This window comes from Ochlerotatus camptorhynchus, unplaced genomic scaffold, assembly GCF_037179485.1.
Source record: "Ochlerotatus camptorhynchus isolate MF236.1 unplaced genomic scaffold, CSIRO-AGI_Acam_v1.1 ptg000434l, whole genome shotgun sequence".
NCBI classification, from domain to species: domain Eukaryota; kingdom Metazoa; phylum Arthropoda; class Insecta; order Diptera; family Culicidae; genus Ochlerotatus; species Ochlerotatus camptorhynchus.
The window spans coordinates 1,509,967-1,526,157 of NW_027040920.1; the positions used below are offsets into that span (position 1 = coordinate 1,509,967).

The following is a 16,191-nucleotide window of genomic DNA, read 5'->3' on the forward strand; positions in this document are numbered from 1 at the left end:
ATTGGGCCTATATTGTATAACATTTTCACTTCGGACCTCCCTGATTTGCCTCAGGGTTGCCACAAATCTTTGTTCGCTGATGACACAGGCATTTCCGCTAAAGGAAGAAGTCTTCGTGTTATTTGCAGCAGACTGCAGAAAAGTTTAGATATTTTCTCTTCTTATTTACAAAAATGGAAGATTTCTCCCAACGCTTCCAAAACTCAACTTATAATATTTCCACACAAGCCTAGAGCTTCGTTTTTGAAACCTAGTAGTAGTCACATAGTCACTATGAACGGAGTTCCAATTTCCTGGTCAAACCAAGTGAAATATCTTGGATTAATACTTGACCAAAAATTAACTTTTAAAGATCACATTGAGGGCATTCAAGCTAAATGTAACAAATATATTAAATGTTTGTATCCTCTTATAAACAGGAAATCCAAACTTTGCCTGACGAATAAACTTCTAATATTTAAACAAGTTTTTAGACCGGCCATGCTTTACGCTGTGCCAATATGGTCTAGTTGTTGCACTACCAGGAAAAAAGCACTTCAAAGGATTGAGAACAAAGTTCTGAAAATGATTTTGAAGTTGCCTCCCTGGTACAGTACTACCGAAGTACATAGAATTTCGAATGTTGAGACTTTAGAACAAATGTCCAACAAAATAATTAATAATTTCAGGCAAAAATCGTTGCAATCCTCAATTGCAACGATTAATTCCCTTTATACTTAGATAAGATTTAGTTTTAGTTTTTAGTTAATTGGAGGCGAACCAGCCTAAGGCTGAAAGCCTCCTAAATAAAGCTAAATAATAATAATAGTTTTTAGTTTTAAGATATCAATTGTTATACTGACATGCAGGTTAAAAAACCTGTTTAAAATACTTAATTGCCAAGACATGAACAATGTAAAAACACTTAGATATATATCATAACAATTAAGGCTGGTACGTTACTGCAGTAACTGGAGCACCTAGGTTAAAAATGAAATGTAATTTATTATGAATTTGGAACAAATAAAGAGTTAAAAAAAAAAAAAAAAAGTGATCAAATGTTGATTGATGAAACATGTGTTTTAGATACTGATTGTATTAGAAATGTTGTGATTAAACTTGTTTGAAATATTGTTGGCATTGTTCATATGATTTAAGGCGATTTCTTAATTTTCCAACTCATGTTACTTCAGTTGTAAAATAAGCTATAACTAGCTCAAAACTCAATCAAATTAAGTAATCATTGCAGGAAAATGTGGGTTATTATTTTGTCTATCGATCAAGTGCAATACATTTACCAACCATGCTAAATTTACAGAAAAATTCATTGTTCAATAATGGGACCACAATGGGATTTATCGTTATAAGGATAACGCCTAAAGGTATGCAATGTTCCACACAGATTCGCAAATCGTTTCGGATCGATGTTTATAAAATTACTTGTTATTTTACACAGTTGTTTATTACTGTCCAAAATGTCATTTTACATATTTGGTTCCCTAGTTTTGTACACGACTAAGACTTGAAAAGGGCTTATGCAAAAATGATACGCATCAATGGATAAAAATATATCTCGCGAACGATTTGTTTGATCGAGATGGTGTCTGCCGCGAAGTTGCGGACAAGTATTGTGCCTTTCAAGAAGAAATATACACTGTAAAAAAATATTTTGTTATTTACAAGAAAAATCAAAATTATAAAAAAAAATTAAATTACTCAAATTGCATATTTTTTTTTTATTTTTTTTTTTTCATATTTATATTGTTGTTTCGATAAAGTGCTACTTATTGAAAATGTGCGTTTGCTGGGCATATTCCGAAGATACAATAAATTCCAATTTACGCATCTGCAGATCTTGCCGTCGAGAAGTTGAAAGACGGGCTAGAAACTGTTGTTGGAAGGGTTTTGCCTGAAGCACACAGCCTGTCAACGATACCATCAACAATATCAGTGGCCACAACTGCAACAACTGATGATGAATTTTCGCGATCTGTTAACATCGAAATATTCAACCGAGGAATTGCTGGGATTCAAGTTTCACCGATTGATGCAAAGAAGTCAAACAACGTTTACTATACTGAACATAAAATTAAGGAAATCAACCAAGGAGTGAGGAAGCATCTTTTCCAACGAGGACCGCAGGAAGACCAATCAAGTGCAACACAGGATTTTGAAGAAATAATTCTTCAATTGAAGGAAAAATTTGGCGATACCACAAGGAGTGAAAAACTACAGATTTTAACTGTGTTGCCCAAGGCATGGACAATACAAAGAATAATGGATGACTTTAACACCACAAGGTACTTCGCAACAGCAGCTAAAGAATTATTTGAAACTGATGGAGCACATTCAGCAGTTCACAGAAGATCGGGCCATGGCTTAAATGATGCAACGAAGGAACTTGTTGTTCAATTTTTTGAGGACGATGAAACAAGTCGGAGAGACTACGTGTCAGTGAAAAACGATGGAAAACGGAAAGCAATACAGAAAAGGTTATTGATGACGACACTTGAAGAAGCATACAAAAGATTTAAGGAAATTAATAGTGAGGTAAAATAGGAATTTCTTCATTCGCGAAACTTCGTCCTAAATACTGAAACTTTTAACCAGTTCAGGATCGCACAATGTTTGCGTTTGTACAAATCATGAATTTTTTATCTTATAAAACATAGTTTAAAAAAGTACAATATTTTGTATGACTTAAAGTCCTTGAATGATAGTTTAATTTGTGAAAGAAAAACAGCATATTGTTATCTTAGATGTTGTGAAGATTGTCCAGACATTTCGTCAATTGGGGATTTTTTTAACACAGCAATTAGAAGAAAAAATGATAGATCAACTGTCATTCGAACAGTGGGTAACTACTGATAGATGTGATATACAAACTATTGTTAAAGAGCCTGAAGATTTTGTTTCATATTTTTGTGAAAAATTACTCAAATTGATACCGCACGATTTCATTAAAACAGAACAATCTAAATTCTTAAGAACAACGAAAAACAATTTGCAAGTAGGGGAATTTTTATTAATTTGTGATTTTTTTCTGAAAATTACTCCTTTGTACTGCAGGATGAAGTGCAATCTCATCATTGGAATGTACAACAAGCTACTATCCATCCATAAACTATGGCGGCAGAGCTTAATGAACAATATTGTGAAGCAAGAACAATTCAAGGAACGCAAAAATTTCACTCATTTATTCCTATATCTGAAAATAAAATTAAAGCAAAATTGTTCTCAAACTGTTTAGATCATGATGCAAAGGTTTTTAATTTGTTTAAATAGACGTATTAAGTATTAATGTAATTATATAATGTGAACTAAATAAATACCTAATAACGCTATTTTATTTCATTACATTTCCTTGATACTCGATTTGACGCAACTGGGAACTCACCCATGCACACTAACACCACTATTAAGTTGGGGAAGGTTTCCCCTATCTGATAGTGGTGTTAGTATGCGTGGACGAGCTCCCAGTTACGTCAATTCGACAATCGAACGCATTGTTTACAAAAGCAGATAAGTCTTTTGAAAAAGTAACCCAGGTGGGGTTGTTGCGACGTATTGAAAAATAAGGTTTATTGTCAAAACTAGGGTAACCAACTTGAATTGGACCCCTACATATTTTGGACCCTTTTCATATATTTTCCTCGCTTACTGTCTAGTTTCTTCAAATTCATCTGGGTTGATGTTGTAATTACATTCTTTCAATTACTTGCTATGTCTCAAGATCATTAGTTCACCTCAAATTGCTTACAATTGCTCAATTTATGCAGTTTTAGAAAATGTTATCGAAAAAGTTTCATGTTTCAACGTTTGTCAAGAGGAATCGGCGTTAGTGTACTTGTTTTAAATTTGGTCTAAAATATACAATTCAATGATATTTTTTTATCAAATCAGTTTATCTGACTTTGGAAGATGTATTTCACGTGTTTATAAAGATTTCACCTTAAGATTTTACTTAAAAAGTATTAAATAAAAAGTGTCAAAAAAAGATCGTAAAAAAATGTTACCAACTTATTTTGGACACTTATCAAATGAGAATCATCAAAAGAGCGACAAAAAAATTCCGGTTGGTCGATCTGAGATAATTCTCAGATTTCTAATTAAATTGGTAAGTAAATCAATAAAAATTATATGAATTCATTGTTTTTAAATATATTTCTTGTTTATCAGGCGATTCAAAATGGGAAAAACGGCAAAACACGTTCCTAGTTTTCCACAAAAGTTTTCCTATCTCCCAAACGCATTTAACTAAGGGGCTGTTCATAAACTACGTAGACGCTTTAGGGGGGCGGGAGCGCTTGGCAGATGTCTACGGTCCATACATTTTTTTTAATTTTGTGTTTGAGACTGTCTTCTACGGAAAGGGGGGGGGGGGTTGAAATCTCTCAAAAACCGTCTACGTAGTTTATGAACAGCCCATACAAAAAATAATATGGACTGCAAGCATAGAGTCAGGTCTCCGTATTTAGATATACTTCTGAATGATTTTTTTTTATGGTATGATCAGTTGTTTCCTTATGTTATATTATATTTCCTCCGTTACTCGCGCCAACTTTTGTAACACGAGTACTCACGCGTTGTACTTTGTACAACAGTGTGAGTTTTCCATTTCCATTTTGCAGCCGAGCTACCAATCGATCTGAAATCAACGAGTATTCCTCAAAAAACTTGCTTTTAACTAAACAAGCTAAATATCTATTACAGTTAACCCCCAAAATATGCGGATAATAGAGAAAATGTAAATGGAAACCGCGTAAATGGTGTCCATACTACGAGGGTTCTGATTTAATTGGTTACAACATGGAATATCTCGAGATCCTGACCAGATAGAAAGTTACTGTCTTTGCCAAAGTAGTTCTAGAGATCATAACCTTTTTGCTGGTGGACAGTAGTTCAAAATTTACTCACTACATAGCGCTAGTATACATGTGAAGTTCTCGCATGTGATATATCTCGAAATCCTGACCAGATAGAAAGTTACTGTCTTCGAAAAAGTTGTTCAGCAGTTCAAAGCCTATAGTTCAGAATTTTTTTACTATATGGTGCTAGTATAAACGTGAAATTCTCATATAAAATATCTCGAAATCCTGATCATATAAAAAGTTACTGTCTTCGGCAAAGTTGTTCAGGAAGTCAAGGCCTTTTTGCTGGTGGACTTAAGTTCAGAGTTTTCTCACTTTGCAACGCTAGTATACATGAGGAATTCTCGCATATAAAATATCTCTAGATCCTGACCAGACAGAAAGTTACTGTCTTCGGCAAAGTTGTTCAGGATGTTAGGATGTTTTCGTTGGTGTACAGTAATTCAGAATTTTCCCTTTACGTGGCACTAGTATGCGGGTCATTCAGAGATATTTTATATGCAAGGATTTCACGTGTCTTTGAACGTCACCTAGTAAGAAAATTATGTACTTTCCACCAACGATAGGGTTTGATCTCCTGGACAACTTTGCCGATTACAGTACATTTTTAGCAGGTCTTGAGATATATGATATGCGAGAATTGCACGTAGATACTAGTACCAAGAAGTGAAATATTCTGAACTACCGTCCACTAGCCAAAAGACCTTGATCCCCTGAACAACTTTGCCCAAGACAGTAACATTCTATCTTGTCATGCTCTCTAGATATTTTATATGAGAGAATTTAACGTGTATACTAGAACTACATAGTTAGAAAATTCTGAATTATTCTACAGCAAGCAATAGGCTTTGACCTCCTGAACAACTTTTTCAAAGACAGTTACTTTCTATTTGGTCAGGATCTCGAGATATATCATATGCGAGAAGTGTATATGTATACAAACGCCACGTGGTGAGAAAATTCTGAACTACTGTCTACCAGTCAAAAAGTCTTGACCTCCTGAACAAGTTTTCCCAATACAGTAACTTTCTAGCTCGTCAAGAACTCGAGCTATTGTATATGCGAGAATTACACGTATATACTAGCGCCTCGTAGTGTGAAATTTCTGAACTACTCCACCAACGAAAAGAGCTTGACTTCCTGAACAACTTTGCTGAAGGCATTTACTTTCTATCTGGTCAGGATCTAGAGATATTTTATACACGAGAATTTCACATGTATACTAGCACCACGAAGTGAGATAATTCTGAACTATTGTACACTAAGAAATAGGCTTTGACCTCCTGAACAACTTTGCCGAACACAGTAACTTTCTATCTGGTCAGGATCTCGAGATATTCCATGTTGTAACCAATTAAGTCAATCCCACGTAGTATGGACACCGTTTAAGCGGTTTCCATTTACATTTTCTCTATTATCCGCATTTTGGGGGTTAATTGTAATCAAAGTTTAGCTTTTTTAGTTCAAAACAAGTTTTTTGAGGAATACAAGTTGGTTTCAGATCGATTGGCAGCAACAAAATGGCAATGGAAAACTCATATGTGTTGTACAAAGTACAACAGCGCGAGTAACGGGGGGGGTTAACTTTTATGCATACCGTAATTGATCAGCGGGGCAAAATTGATCGCTGAAATTTCTCGTGATATTTTTTCATGTGTAACATGTTTTTCGTTACTAAGCGTACGAATGTATCTTTGTATACATTGTAAAAATATTATGCATAAGTACAATATTGGGTATACTCAGCGATCAAATTCACCCCGCTGATCAATTTCACCCCATTTTACGGCACCTTCTTTGAAAATTTTCCCACCTAGACGGACCTAACAAATGCGAGATAGGAAGAAGTGACCGTCGTAATTAATTTTAGGCTCATAGGTTGAAAGAACTTCAGCATGTCCAAAATATATTCGTTCCCATTCAGTGTGTCCAAAATATATTATGGACACTGTCCAAAATCGAGTGGAAGGGTCCAAAATATGTGAATATCATGATGTGAAAAGAATTATTTTTCGAGTATATATAAATAAATAAAATATCTAGTGACATTTTACATCCAAGATGAGTAGCTTTCGAAAACAACCGCATGTAAATTGCATAATAATAATAAACAAATAATATTATTTTGACATAAACGTGATCTCACTTCCTCTAGGGGTCCAAAATCAGTTGGTTACCCTAGTTATGCTACGAATCGCAATATGAGCAAAAAACTAAAAAAATCTGAGGTGGGGGGTCATCTTGGACAATTCTGGAGGGGGGCCTGTCCGCTTTGCCCGTTCCTATTGTGTAGCTACGGCACTAGCAATGACCCGAAAAGGCTGTCAAACACTTCTTATGGATGTTTTCTATTCCACCGTGGTCTTCGAAACTAGCTAGCCGTATAAGGGGCCAAGTAGGAAAATACATTTTTCCCATGCGGTATCTTACTCATAATTAAGTATATCTTAACTCATGCGTCTGATTGAAACAACTTTGAAGTGCAAAGTTAAGGGAAATTGATTGGGCTTTTTGTTAAAAATATTTTCAAGATTAAACACTCACGAACAACATCTCAAAAGGGTGATAATTGCTCAAATTATGCGATAAGTGAATTTTAACCTACGAGTATCTCGAAAATAACAACTTTGGGCAATTCAAGCATTATGAGCTTTTTTGTTGTAAATTTAATTTAAATAACACCATTTTAAAGATATTCGATAACTGTAAGTAGTATTTTGGAAAATAGTACTTTTTTCAATTATTCATAACTTTTTTGTTTATGAGTTGCCTAGCAAACGCACATTGTCAATAAGTAGCACTTTATCTAAACTACAATATAAATATAAAAAAAAAAAAAAAATATGCAATTTGAGTCATTTAATTTTTTTTTTGTAAATAACAAAATAATTTTTTACAGTGTATATTTTTTCTTGAAAGATACAATACTTGCCCGCAACTTCGCCCAAGAAAGCATCTCGATCAAACAAATCGTTCGCGAGATATATGTTTTTCTATTGATGCGTATCATTTTTGCATAAGCCCTTTTCAGGTGTTAGTCGTGTACAAAACTAGGGAACCAAATATGTAAAATGGCATGTTGGACAATAACAAACAACTGTGCAAATTTTCAGCATAATCATAGAAGGTCGATCAAAAAATTAAAAAAAAATCGTCATTTGAAATGGAACTGCTGTGCTGCGTATATTTTGCTTCGATTATTGACCAGCTCAATCAAATCAATAAACTAACTGATGTCGTAAGTACAATATACCGAAAAGTTACGTTTAATCATCTAACAGTGAATCTAACTAACTGAATGATTATTCTTGCTGGAAAATATCATACCAAGATGCATTTAGCCATATTTTATGGAGTTTATTAAATTTTATTAGGGGAAATGTCGACTTCGGCACTCATTGACTGTATTCGGTAACCAAAATTTACACGTTAATTTCACTGTATTTTCCCATCAAAACACTTCACTGAATGTATTTCTTATCCTTAGTATTTCAGCTTCAATCTGATTACATTTTTACGACTGAACAAACTGGTTATGCCAGGTTTTTCTTCAAATGAAACTTTCGCACTACAAGATACGACTGATTTCAAGTTGCCGATAACACTAGTTTACAAATAAAAGTAATGTAAACTTCTGTAAAATCGTGCGCTGAATCCAAAAACGTAGTAAAAAAAATCTCAGTAGGATAGTATTCGAGATACAGCTTTTTTTTTTCCTTTGGTTTGTTTTTTCCGTCGATCTTGTTTTCCGTGCTGAGCACCAATGCTACCGGCGTGCCAGGAAGGCAACTCCCACACCTGGACCCTACCTATCGACCCATCAACTCATGAACCGGGGACCAACGGCTTTACTTCCCATCCGAAGGAAGGCGTGATCAGAGATGTTATGCCTCAGAACATTCCGGCGGCGCCGACTGCGATTGAACCCAGGCCTGCTGGGGTGAGAGGTAATCACGCTTACCACTACACCACCGGCGCCGTTAATCGAGATACAGCTAAAAAATGGAAATTTACTTTTAAAAAGTTTGTTTACTAAAATACAAATATCTCCGATTGTAATGAGACTATATCAATTATTTTAACGCCAAATTAAATGTAAGAAAATTTTCGTTAAACTGAACATCAATTGTCAGTGAAATTAGTGGCATTGTTGTTAATTAATAGTTTATTTATTATATATTTTGATATTTTGCATTTTTCCCAGAAAAAAAAATGGAATTTCTGCTAAGTTTTTAAGCAGTGTGAATAAAAATGTTTGTAATGATTGTACCACTAATCTCACTGAAATGGTGGTCAAATAATCACCTTTACTTTGACGTTAAAATAATTAATATAACTTCATTACAATAGGAGATATTTGTATTTTAGTAAACAAATTTGTTTTAAGTTTTTTAGCTATGTCTCGAAAACTATCCTACTGAGATTTTTTGGACTACATTTTTGGATTCAGCGCATGATTTTACATAGGAAATGACCATCAGCGTACAAAGTTCAAATATGCTGTAAACTAGCTGGTTAACAAGCAGTTCAAATGAAAAGTTTGCAGAAGAAAAAGGGGCTTCCAAAAATAGTCACCTAAAAAGTTTTGAGCGTTGTAAAAACGTTTTCAAACCATTTTTGACAATTCTGTCGATTGGAATGGATAGAATAGTTTCTACCAATATAAATTGCTGATGAGCTCTGAAAGTGATTCATGAATCACATTCAAAGGTTTCTAAAGGAATAAAAAAGCTGTGCAACAATTGGCAAACTACCCTATACCATAACACTTTAATCTCTTCGAACGCCAGACGAATATGAATCGATCTGATATGAATACGAATCGACTACCGAAATAGATTGAATCGAAGACTGCCCATTTCCATCATCGCACTTACCTTCCGTACGCGAAGCGCCGATCCTTATCGTGATCACCGAAGGTATCCCAGAGTCGCAGCGAGACGTTGACGCTGTCTACGATTTCCCACGAACGCTCCAGCACCTGCATCAGCCCAGTCCGGCGGCAGACGACGCCAATTGATAGGCCACAAGCCAAATGCACGCCAGCCACCACGGAAGAGAAAGGAAAATAACACGAAAACAAAACTCATTTAGAATGTGCTAAAAAGTTATAAATTATCTCGAGCGGGCAAGCCGAAGCAAGGGTGAGTGGCGATAGGGTGAGGGGGAAGAAAAAAGCAAGACCGAGATTTATGACCCCTGATGCCGTAAATAAATAAAATTATTATTCCTGTCCGATAGTAACCTAATGAAAGCTTAAACTGGTGCAATTTGTATGCGATAAAAATTAGACCGTTTAACGTTCGATGGAGTAAACGACGCGACGGAAAATCAAAAATACATTTTCACGACAAGAAGTTTGATGGAAACGCACGGTAGCTTAAAAAGGAATCTTTAGATCTTGTTAGACAACAAAGCCAAACAAACAACTTTTGCGAAACGTGCTCGAAACTCAGCTCAGAATAGGTCAAAAGTTGAATATACCCCTCCTCCACCGTCCATGAATCAGCACAAACAGCACGGGAGAAACTTTGCAATAAGCAACGTCTAAATCGTAAATGAGACCGAGCGTCTCCACCACCGTCCCCCGTCCGGGCTCGTGCAAAAACTTTCAAGTAACATAATTAAGCTGAATCGTTCTCCACTGGGATCTCACCGCCGACGATATTTTCTCGTTTGGGACATATTGTGCTGCATCTTCGCCGGGAATAATGGAGGTACATACAGGTTAGATCAGATGCACTAACAGTCACAAAGAGTAAAATAACACGTCGGTCGCTGTCGTTGCCGCCGCCGCCGCCGTCGTCGTCGGAGGTGTTTTATGGTTTCCCTCTCATCATCGTATGTGCCTTCGGGTTGGATAATCCGGTAACAACCTCTGGCAGACATAGAACTGCACACCTTTTATTTCAGTCGTGTGTTCCGAAAACAAAGAAAAATCTCAACCGCACAGAAGTTGAATCGAGCATGAATGTAGCTGGAGGGATGCACCTATGGCCACACTTGGATGCACTCCACTCGTGTACCAAGACACATACCTAACATCCTCGGAGTGGGCTGCACGGCGAATGGGAATAACTCAGCGACTGAGTCGAAATCGACTCCAAAATTGCGAAGAGTGGGCTTGCTCAGTGAATGAGTGAAATTTTCCTCGCTTGTTCAGAAAAAAATGGGCTGAAACGAAAGTAACTCAGAGAGTGAGTCACTTTTACTTAATTGTGAGTCATTTTTACTCATTCGTATGGAGAAATTTCTAAAAGCGTATGTCACTAGCCTACGCTTTTAGAAATTTCTCCATACGAGTGAGTAAAACTAACTCACTCACAGAGTAAGATTCGTTTTCAATGTGCTTGAATATAAGGAAAATTGACAATTTTACTACACGGCTAATTTAACCAACGTAAATAAATGTTCCATTCACTGAATCAAGTTTCTTCGATTTTCCTCATATTCGAGCAGATTTTTGAAGAAAGCGAGGAAAATTTTACTCACTCTTTGAGCAGCCTTCGATTTTGTGACTTTGAGTAAAAAACCACTCCATTTTAAGTCGATCTCATAGGTCGTGTATTTTTTTCCTCTGTTCGGGACCTAACACCACTGTGACCAATAATTTTATCTATTGTAGTATATCCCATGTCCAAGGGGTAAATCACTCAGCACAATGTGCCGAAATTCGATTCGGCGCAACTTGGGCATACATTCGGCACAATCTCATAGGCATTGGATTGTTGTAAATAAAATGAAAGCACAGTGAAGTTTTTCACATCATTACGTGCAGTTTAACTGTATATTCAGGAACATCCTCTTATTGAATATACCATAGGAACTTAGACCAGCAGTTCACTTATAGATCTAAATACGAAATGTGGGCTCAAGAGAAAGAGGCAGTTCATTAGACCCCATTATTATCCTTAATTCAAATAATACTGCAACTCACACAAAACAAGCAACAGAAGTCTATTCATCATCCTCTATAGTCGGTCTCCAACAATATTCCCCACCGGTTCCAACTCTTTCCGGCCGCTGATAGACCGTTGCTTTCTGGTCTGAATTTGAGGGCATTATAAAACTCTAAAACACAGGACTTTTATTATCATATGAAAACAAAACACCAAAATTTCGCTCACCCGCCACTTCCCACGTCATCCTCAATCCGATTTATCCTTGCGATTTCAAACCAAAACATTCAAGGTGTCAGAAATACCGGATTGCCGGGATGGGTATTTTACAAACAATTGCAGCTTGCTCTATGTCCGGCACAATCGATGACCCAAGATTGGTGTGCAGAGTGACCTACCCCTTGCCCATGTCCTTAGTTTGGTGCATGTTGTATTACTCCATCATTACTATTTAGAAATGATGAAGTATTCGATTTTTTTTACAGTTGTCATTCTTGCATTTATCGCAAGGATCCGACTCAAATTGAAAGGTCCCGCTATTAATACCCTTCACAATGTTGAAACACCCTCCAAAGGCGCGCCCCTTTATCAGTCAAAATTGGATTCCTTAGCAACAAAATTAAGGAATGACCGTCGATAATGACCATGCATTAGAACCCTAGTCTTAACTACTTCAAACTAGGGAACAACGAATAGAAGATTACTATACCTAAGCGGTTTCTAGCAACACTACCAAGGCAATCAAGATAGGCGCAGCTCGATTGGCTCTGGCTTTGACTAGACCCTCTCTAGTTTGAAGTAGTCAGGACTAGGAATCGGTGATGGATCTTAAATCCCGTAAAGTACCATGAAAAGGTGATCTACCCACGTTACTGGGCAAGTGTAATAGACCGATATGAAATATCTCTAGATATTCCTCATATTCAAGAAATTTTTCCTGAATTTTAGCCACTGAGCGACCCAACTTTTTGCCCTTTTGAGTCGAGTTCGACTCAATGTTGGGTTACTCCCATCGGCCGTGTGAAACAACCAGACGAGCAGGATGGAAAAGTTTGCCGTTTGTAGCGTTCTCCGACACCATCCGGGGGGGCGAGTGGATGTGGGTGGCGGACGCGAAGGACTGGATCGTAAAAGTAATGAATGGAAAAGGCGCACCAAAGTGAAAAACATGAAAATTCGATTGCGTTCTAAAAATAGACATAGCTCCCGTGTCTGCTCGTTTTCTTCGCATCCCCCCGTTCGTTCGTCGTTTTCATTGGTCGTCTTTCGTCAAGGCAATCAACGGCACACCATCGCAAGTTTTTCCCGTTCGCTCTGCGATGTGAAGCTCGAAAAAGCTCCTCGCTTTTGTTGTTGCTCAGTGGCGAGCATCGCATCGGTAGCAAAGACGAAGATTTCTGTCTCCTCGCCGGAATTTGTGGGGATGCTCATCGAAGAAGACAATGATTGGCAAAGACTTCGAATGGAAGGGTTTGAGCAAAATGGTTCCCAAATTTGCAACAATCTGCACAAGTTGAAACCACCGTAGGGGTTTATCGGAGACGTCGAATCCATCAAGACTAGATCAACAATTGAAAAGGCCTCAATTCCATTTTGTAAACAAACCTTGTAAGGCCATTCTGTCGCGAACCGAAGTCCACCAACGCAAACAAATAAAATTAACAAATAGGGGAAATTCTCCTCTACCAGATTGTGTTTTAGGATGGCGACTGTAGATTTCGGTTCGCGAGAAAATGGCCTTACAAGGTTTGTTTACAAAACTGAGTTGAGGCCTTTCGATTAGTTGTGACAACTTTTTACCGTGTGCTGTACTTGTCTCCTCAATACCAACAATTGGTATTGAGGAGACAAGTACAGTACACGGTAAAAAGTTGTCACAACTAATCGAAATGTCTTGCACTTGAATCAGTCTGTTATGCGGCACTACGAATCGAAGTGATTTATCATTGATTTTCAAGTTATTTACGTTTTGAAACAAAGGGATTTGTTGTTGAAAAATATGTACTGTATAACACATTTAAATCAAAATGATTATCATTTGAATTGGCACCACTGTTTTCATCCATTGAATTTGATTAGTTTTGCTTTTGGAAGCAAATGTCAAAAACGCACATGACAAACATTGCTCGCGCAGATGGCAAGTCAACAACAATTCTAGATAAACATTTCAAAAGGTCCTATCTGCATTGATCGATTCTCTTCATCGACTTTCTCTTTCGTCAATAACTCAGCTGCAAAACCTTTCCCTGTTGTAATTGACGTTTTGGACGCTAGATAAGAACCTTCTTTATCAAACTATGTGGTAGAATTAGCGCGAAATCTGTTTGCATAGCAGTGGTTATGAAAAGAGAAAGTCGATGAAGAGAATCGATCAAAGCAGATAGGACCATTTGAAATGTTCATCGAGAATTAAAGTCAAGCGAGAGAAGCGATAATTCTCCATCTCCACCCGAAATGATTTACGTTCTAGAGCGTGAGTAATACGAAATTTGACAGTGAGCATGCATAGGGGCCTAGACGTGATGATCGATTCTCTTCGTCGATTTTCTCTTTTGTTAATAACTCGCTAGATTTAACGTTTCTCGGTGCGTTTGCTGTCGCTTTTGATAGCCAATACAACTTGTTACTACTCTGCATTGAACAAATTCTAGAAAATTGATTCGCTTAGCTGTAGCAATGCAAAGAGAAAATCGATGAAGAGAATCGATCATCACGTCTAGGCCCCTATGCATGCTCACTGTCGAATTGTTGCTTGTGCAATAATTATTCAGATAAGTTCGATTACAAAACATTGTCAAACATATCAAATGTATTACTAAATGTCCTGTCTTGTTTCTACTAAAAGCCTGGCGATGTTGTTCAATATCACTTGGAAACATGTGATCTGGGTTGTAATATGGTATGGTCATATTCTGAATAACATATAACAAGGCTGTATACTGCAAGAATAAGGCTATATATTTATTAAAACCCATTTTCAGCCAAAATAAAGTCCAAGGATAAATTATTTAAACGTAAAGTGATAGATTGTTATTATACATAAGTATGTTTGACATTTCGAGTTCAAAGCACAGCCCATCAACAACGATGTGCAATACAATCTAAAATGAAGCTGTTGATTTCATCGTGCTTTGATATGATCTCTTCCAAGGGATTTGCATATCGAATTGCAATGTTTAGCAAGTAGTGCAAATTCAACAGCAAATCTCTTTACATGAACATGATGTTTGTAGCGCGTGTAGCGCTTCGTTTGAGCGAAGGTAGAGGCAACGCATAGAAAAATGAGCAAATACGCAAACCTCTCTACTGAGGTTGATTGCTATGAGGTGACTCATAGCAATCGTATAAGAAAACGGTCTCAGGACAAATGGCCGAATGACGAATGACCAACAGAACAAATGGGCGGATGACAAATGGCCGAATGGATGAGACTGATCGAATGAACTAATTTCAATTTATCGGAACGATGGATTAATGAAATGAATCCCCTTATTCAACATGGCAATTGCTGAAGATAGGGGAAATGGATGTCCAGGGTGCGTGACGAATTTTTGCAGTAAATGACATATTTGAGAAAAATTACACCAGTTAGCTATTCTAGCAATGAATGTTATGTGATTTATTTTCTTTCGCAAATTATGGAAGTTGTAACTAATTTTATTGAAAAATTTCGCCTTCCCTTCCGACGACTGTAGCTAGACGCTTCCGGAAACTGCCATATGCACGTTTGACAATGTTTTAATCCATAGATGTCATCACTACCTTAATTTTAGCTTTTAGGGACAAGTGTGGTGTTAGGGGTTCTATTGGTATTCCGTTCGACGATGCCCCGTACAAAATAATCCAACGGATTGATATCGGGACTGCTTGGAGGCCAAATTTCTTTCTCCCAAAATTCCGAAATATTTTCCGCAAGCCATTTCTGTGTTTTATTAGCAGTATGAGCTGGTTCTCCATTTTATCACTTTCCCAGGCCTTTTTTATATTAAACACTGTTCTTTCAGACACATTTATCCACCGAATTATTTCTATTACGCTTACTCCGGCGCGCAACAAAGCGACAGCGGCTGACCGATTGCTCTTTTGTTTCGGCATCTTTACGTTTACTCAACACTGTTTGTTTACATCTTACACCTAACAGTATGAGCAATTCAGTGCTGCCAAATATATCTAAATCATGATCCGCAAGCATGAGAAATTACTATTTGAAATTTACTGCAAAAATTCGTCACGCACCCTGTAATGTCGGCCTAAATGCCCCTAATTTGGGCCATACAAAAATTCAGCAATCGACTAAATTTTCAATAGTGACCAAAAATATCCATTAGTACCGACCGTCCCAATGACGCGTTCATCTAAATAAAATTGATAAATAGCAAATTTTTAGCGATGGGCCCAATTTTAGATCCATAGGCCAACATTAGAGCCAATACGCCTACATT

General features: G+C 37.0%; 1 protein-coding gene across 4 annotated transcripts in view; it reads right to left on the reverse strand.

Annotated features, from left to right (window-relative positions):
- Window positions 1–16,191, reverse strand: part of RhoBTB (Rho-related BTB domain containing) — a 156,320-nt gene that overhangs the window by 30,290 nt on the left and 109,839 nt on the right. For all 4 annotated transcript variants that reach the window (XM_065234605.1, XM_065234604.1, XM_065234602.1 and 1 more), the window contains exon 4: window positions 9,728–9,831. In XM_065234605.1, the coding sequence (XP_065090677.1) occupies window positions 9,728–9,831 (104 nt within the window). The remainder of the gene's footprint in view (window positions 1–9,727; window positions 9,832–16,191) is intronic.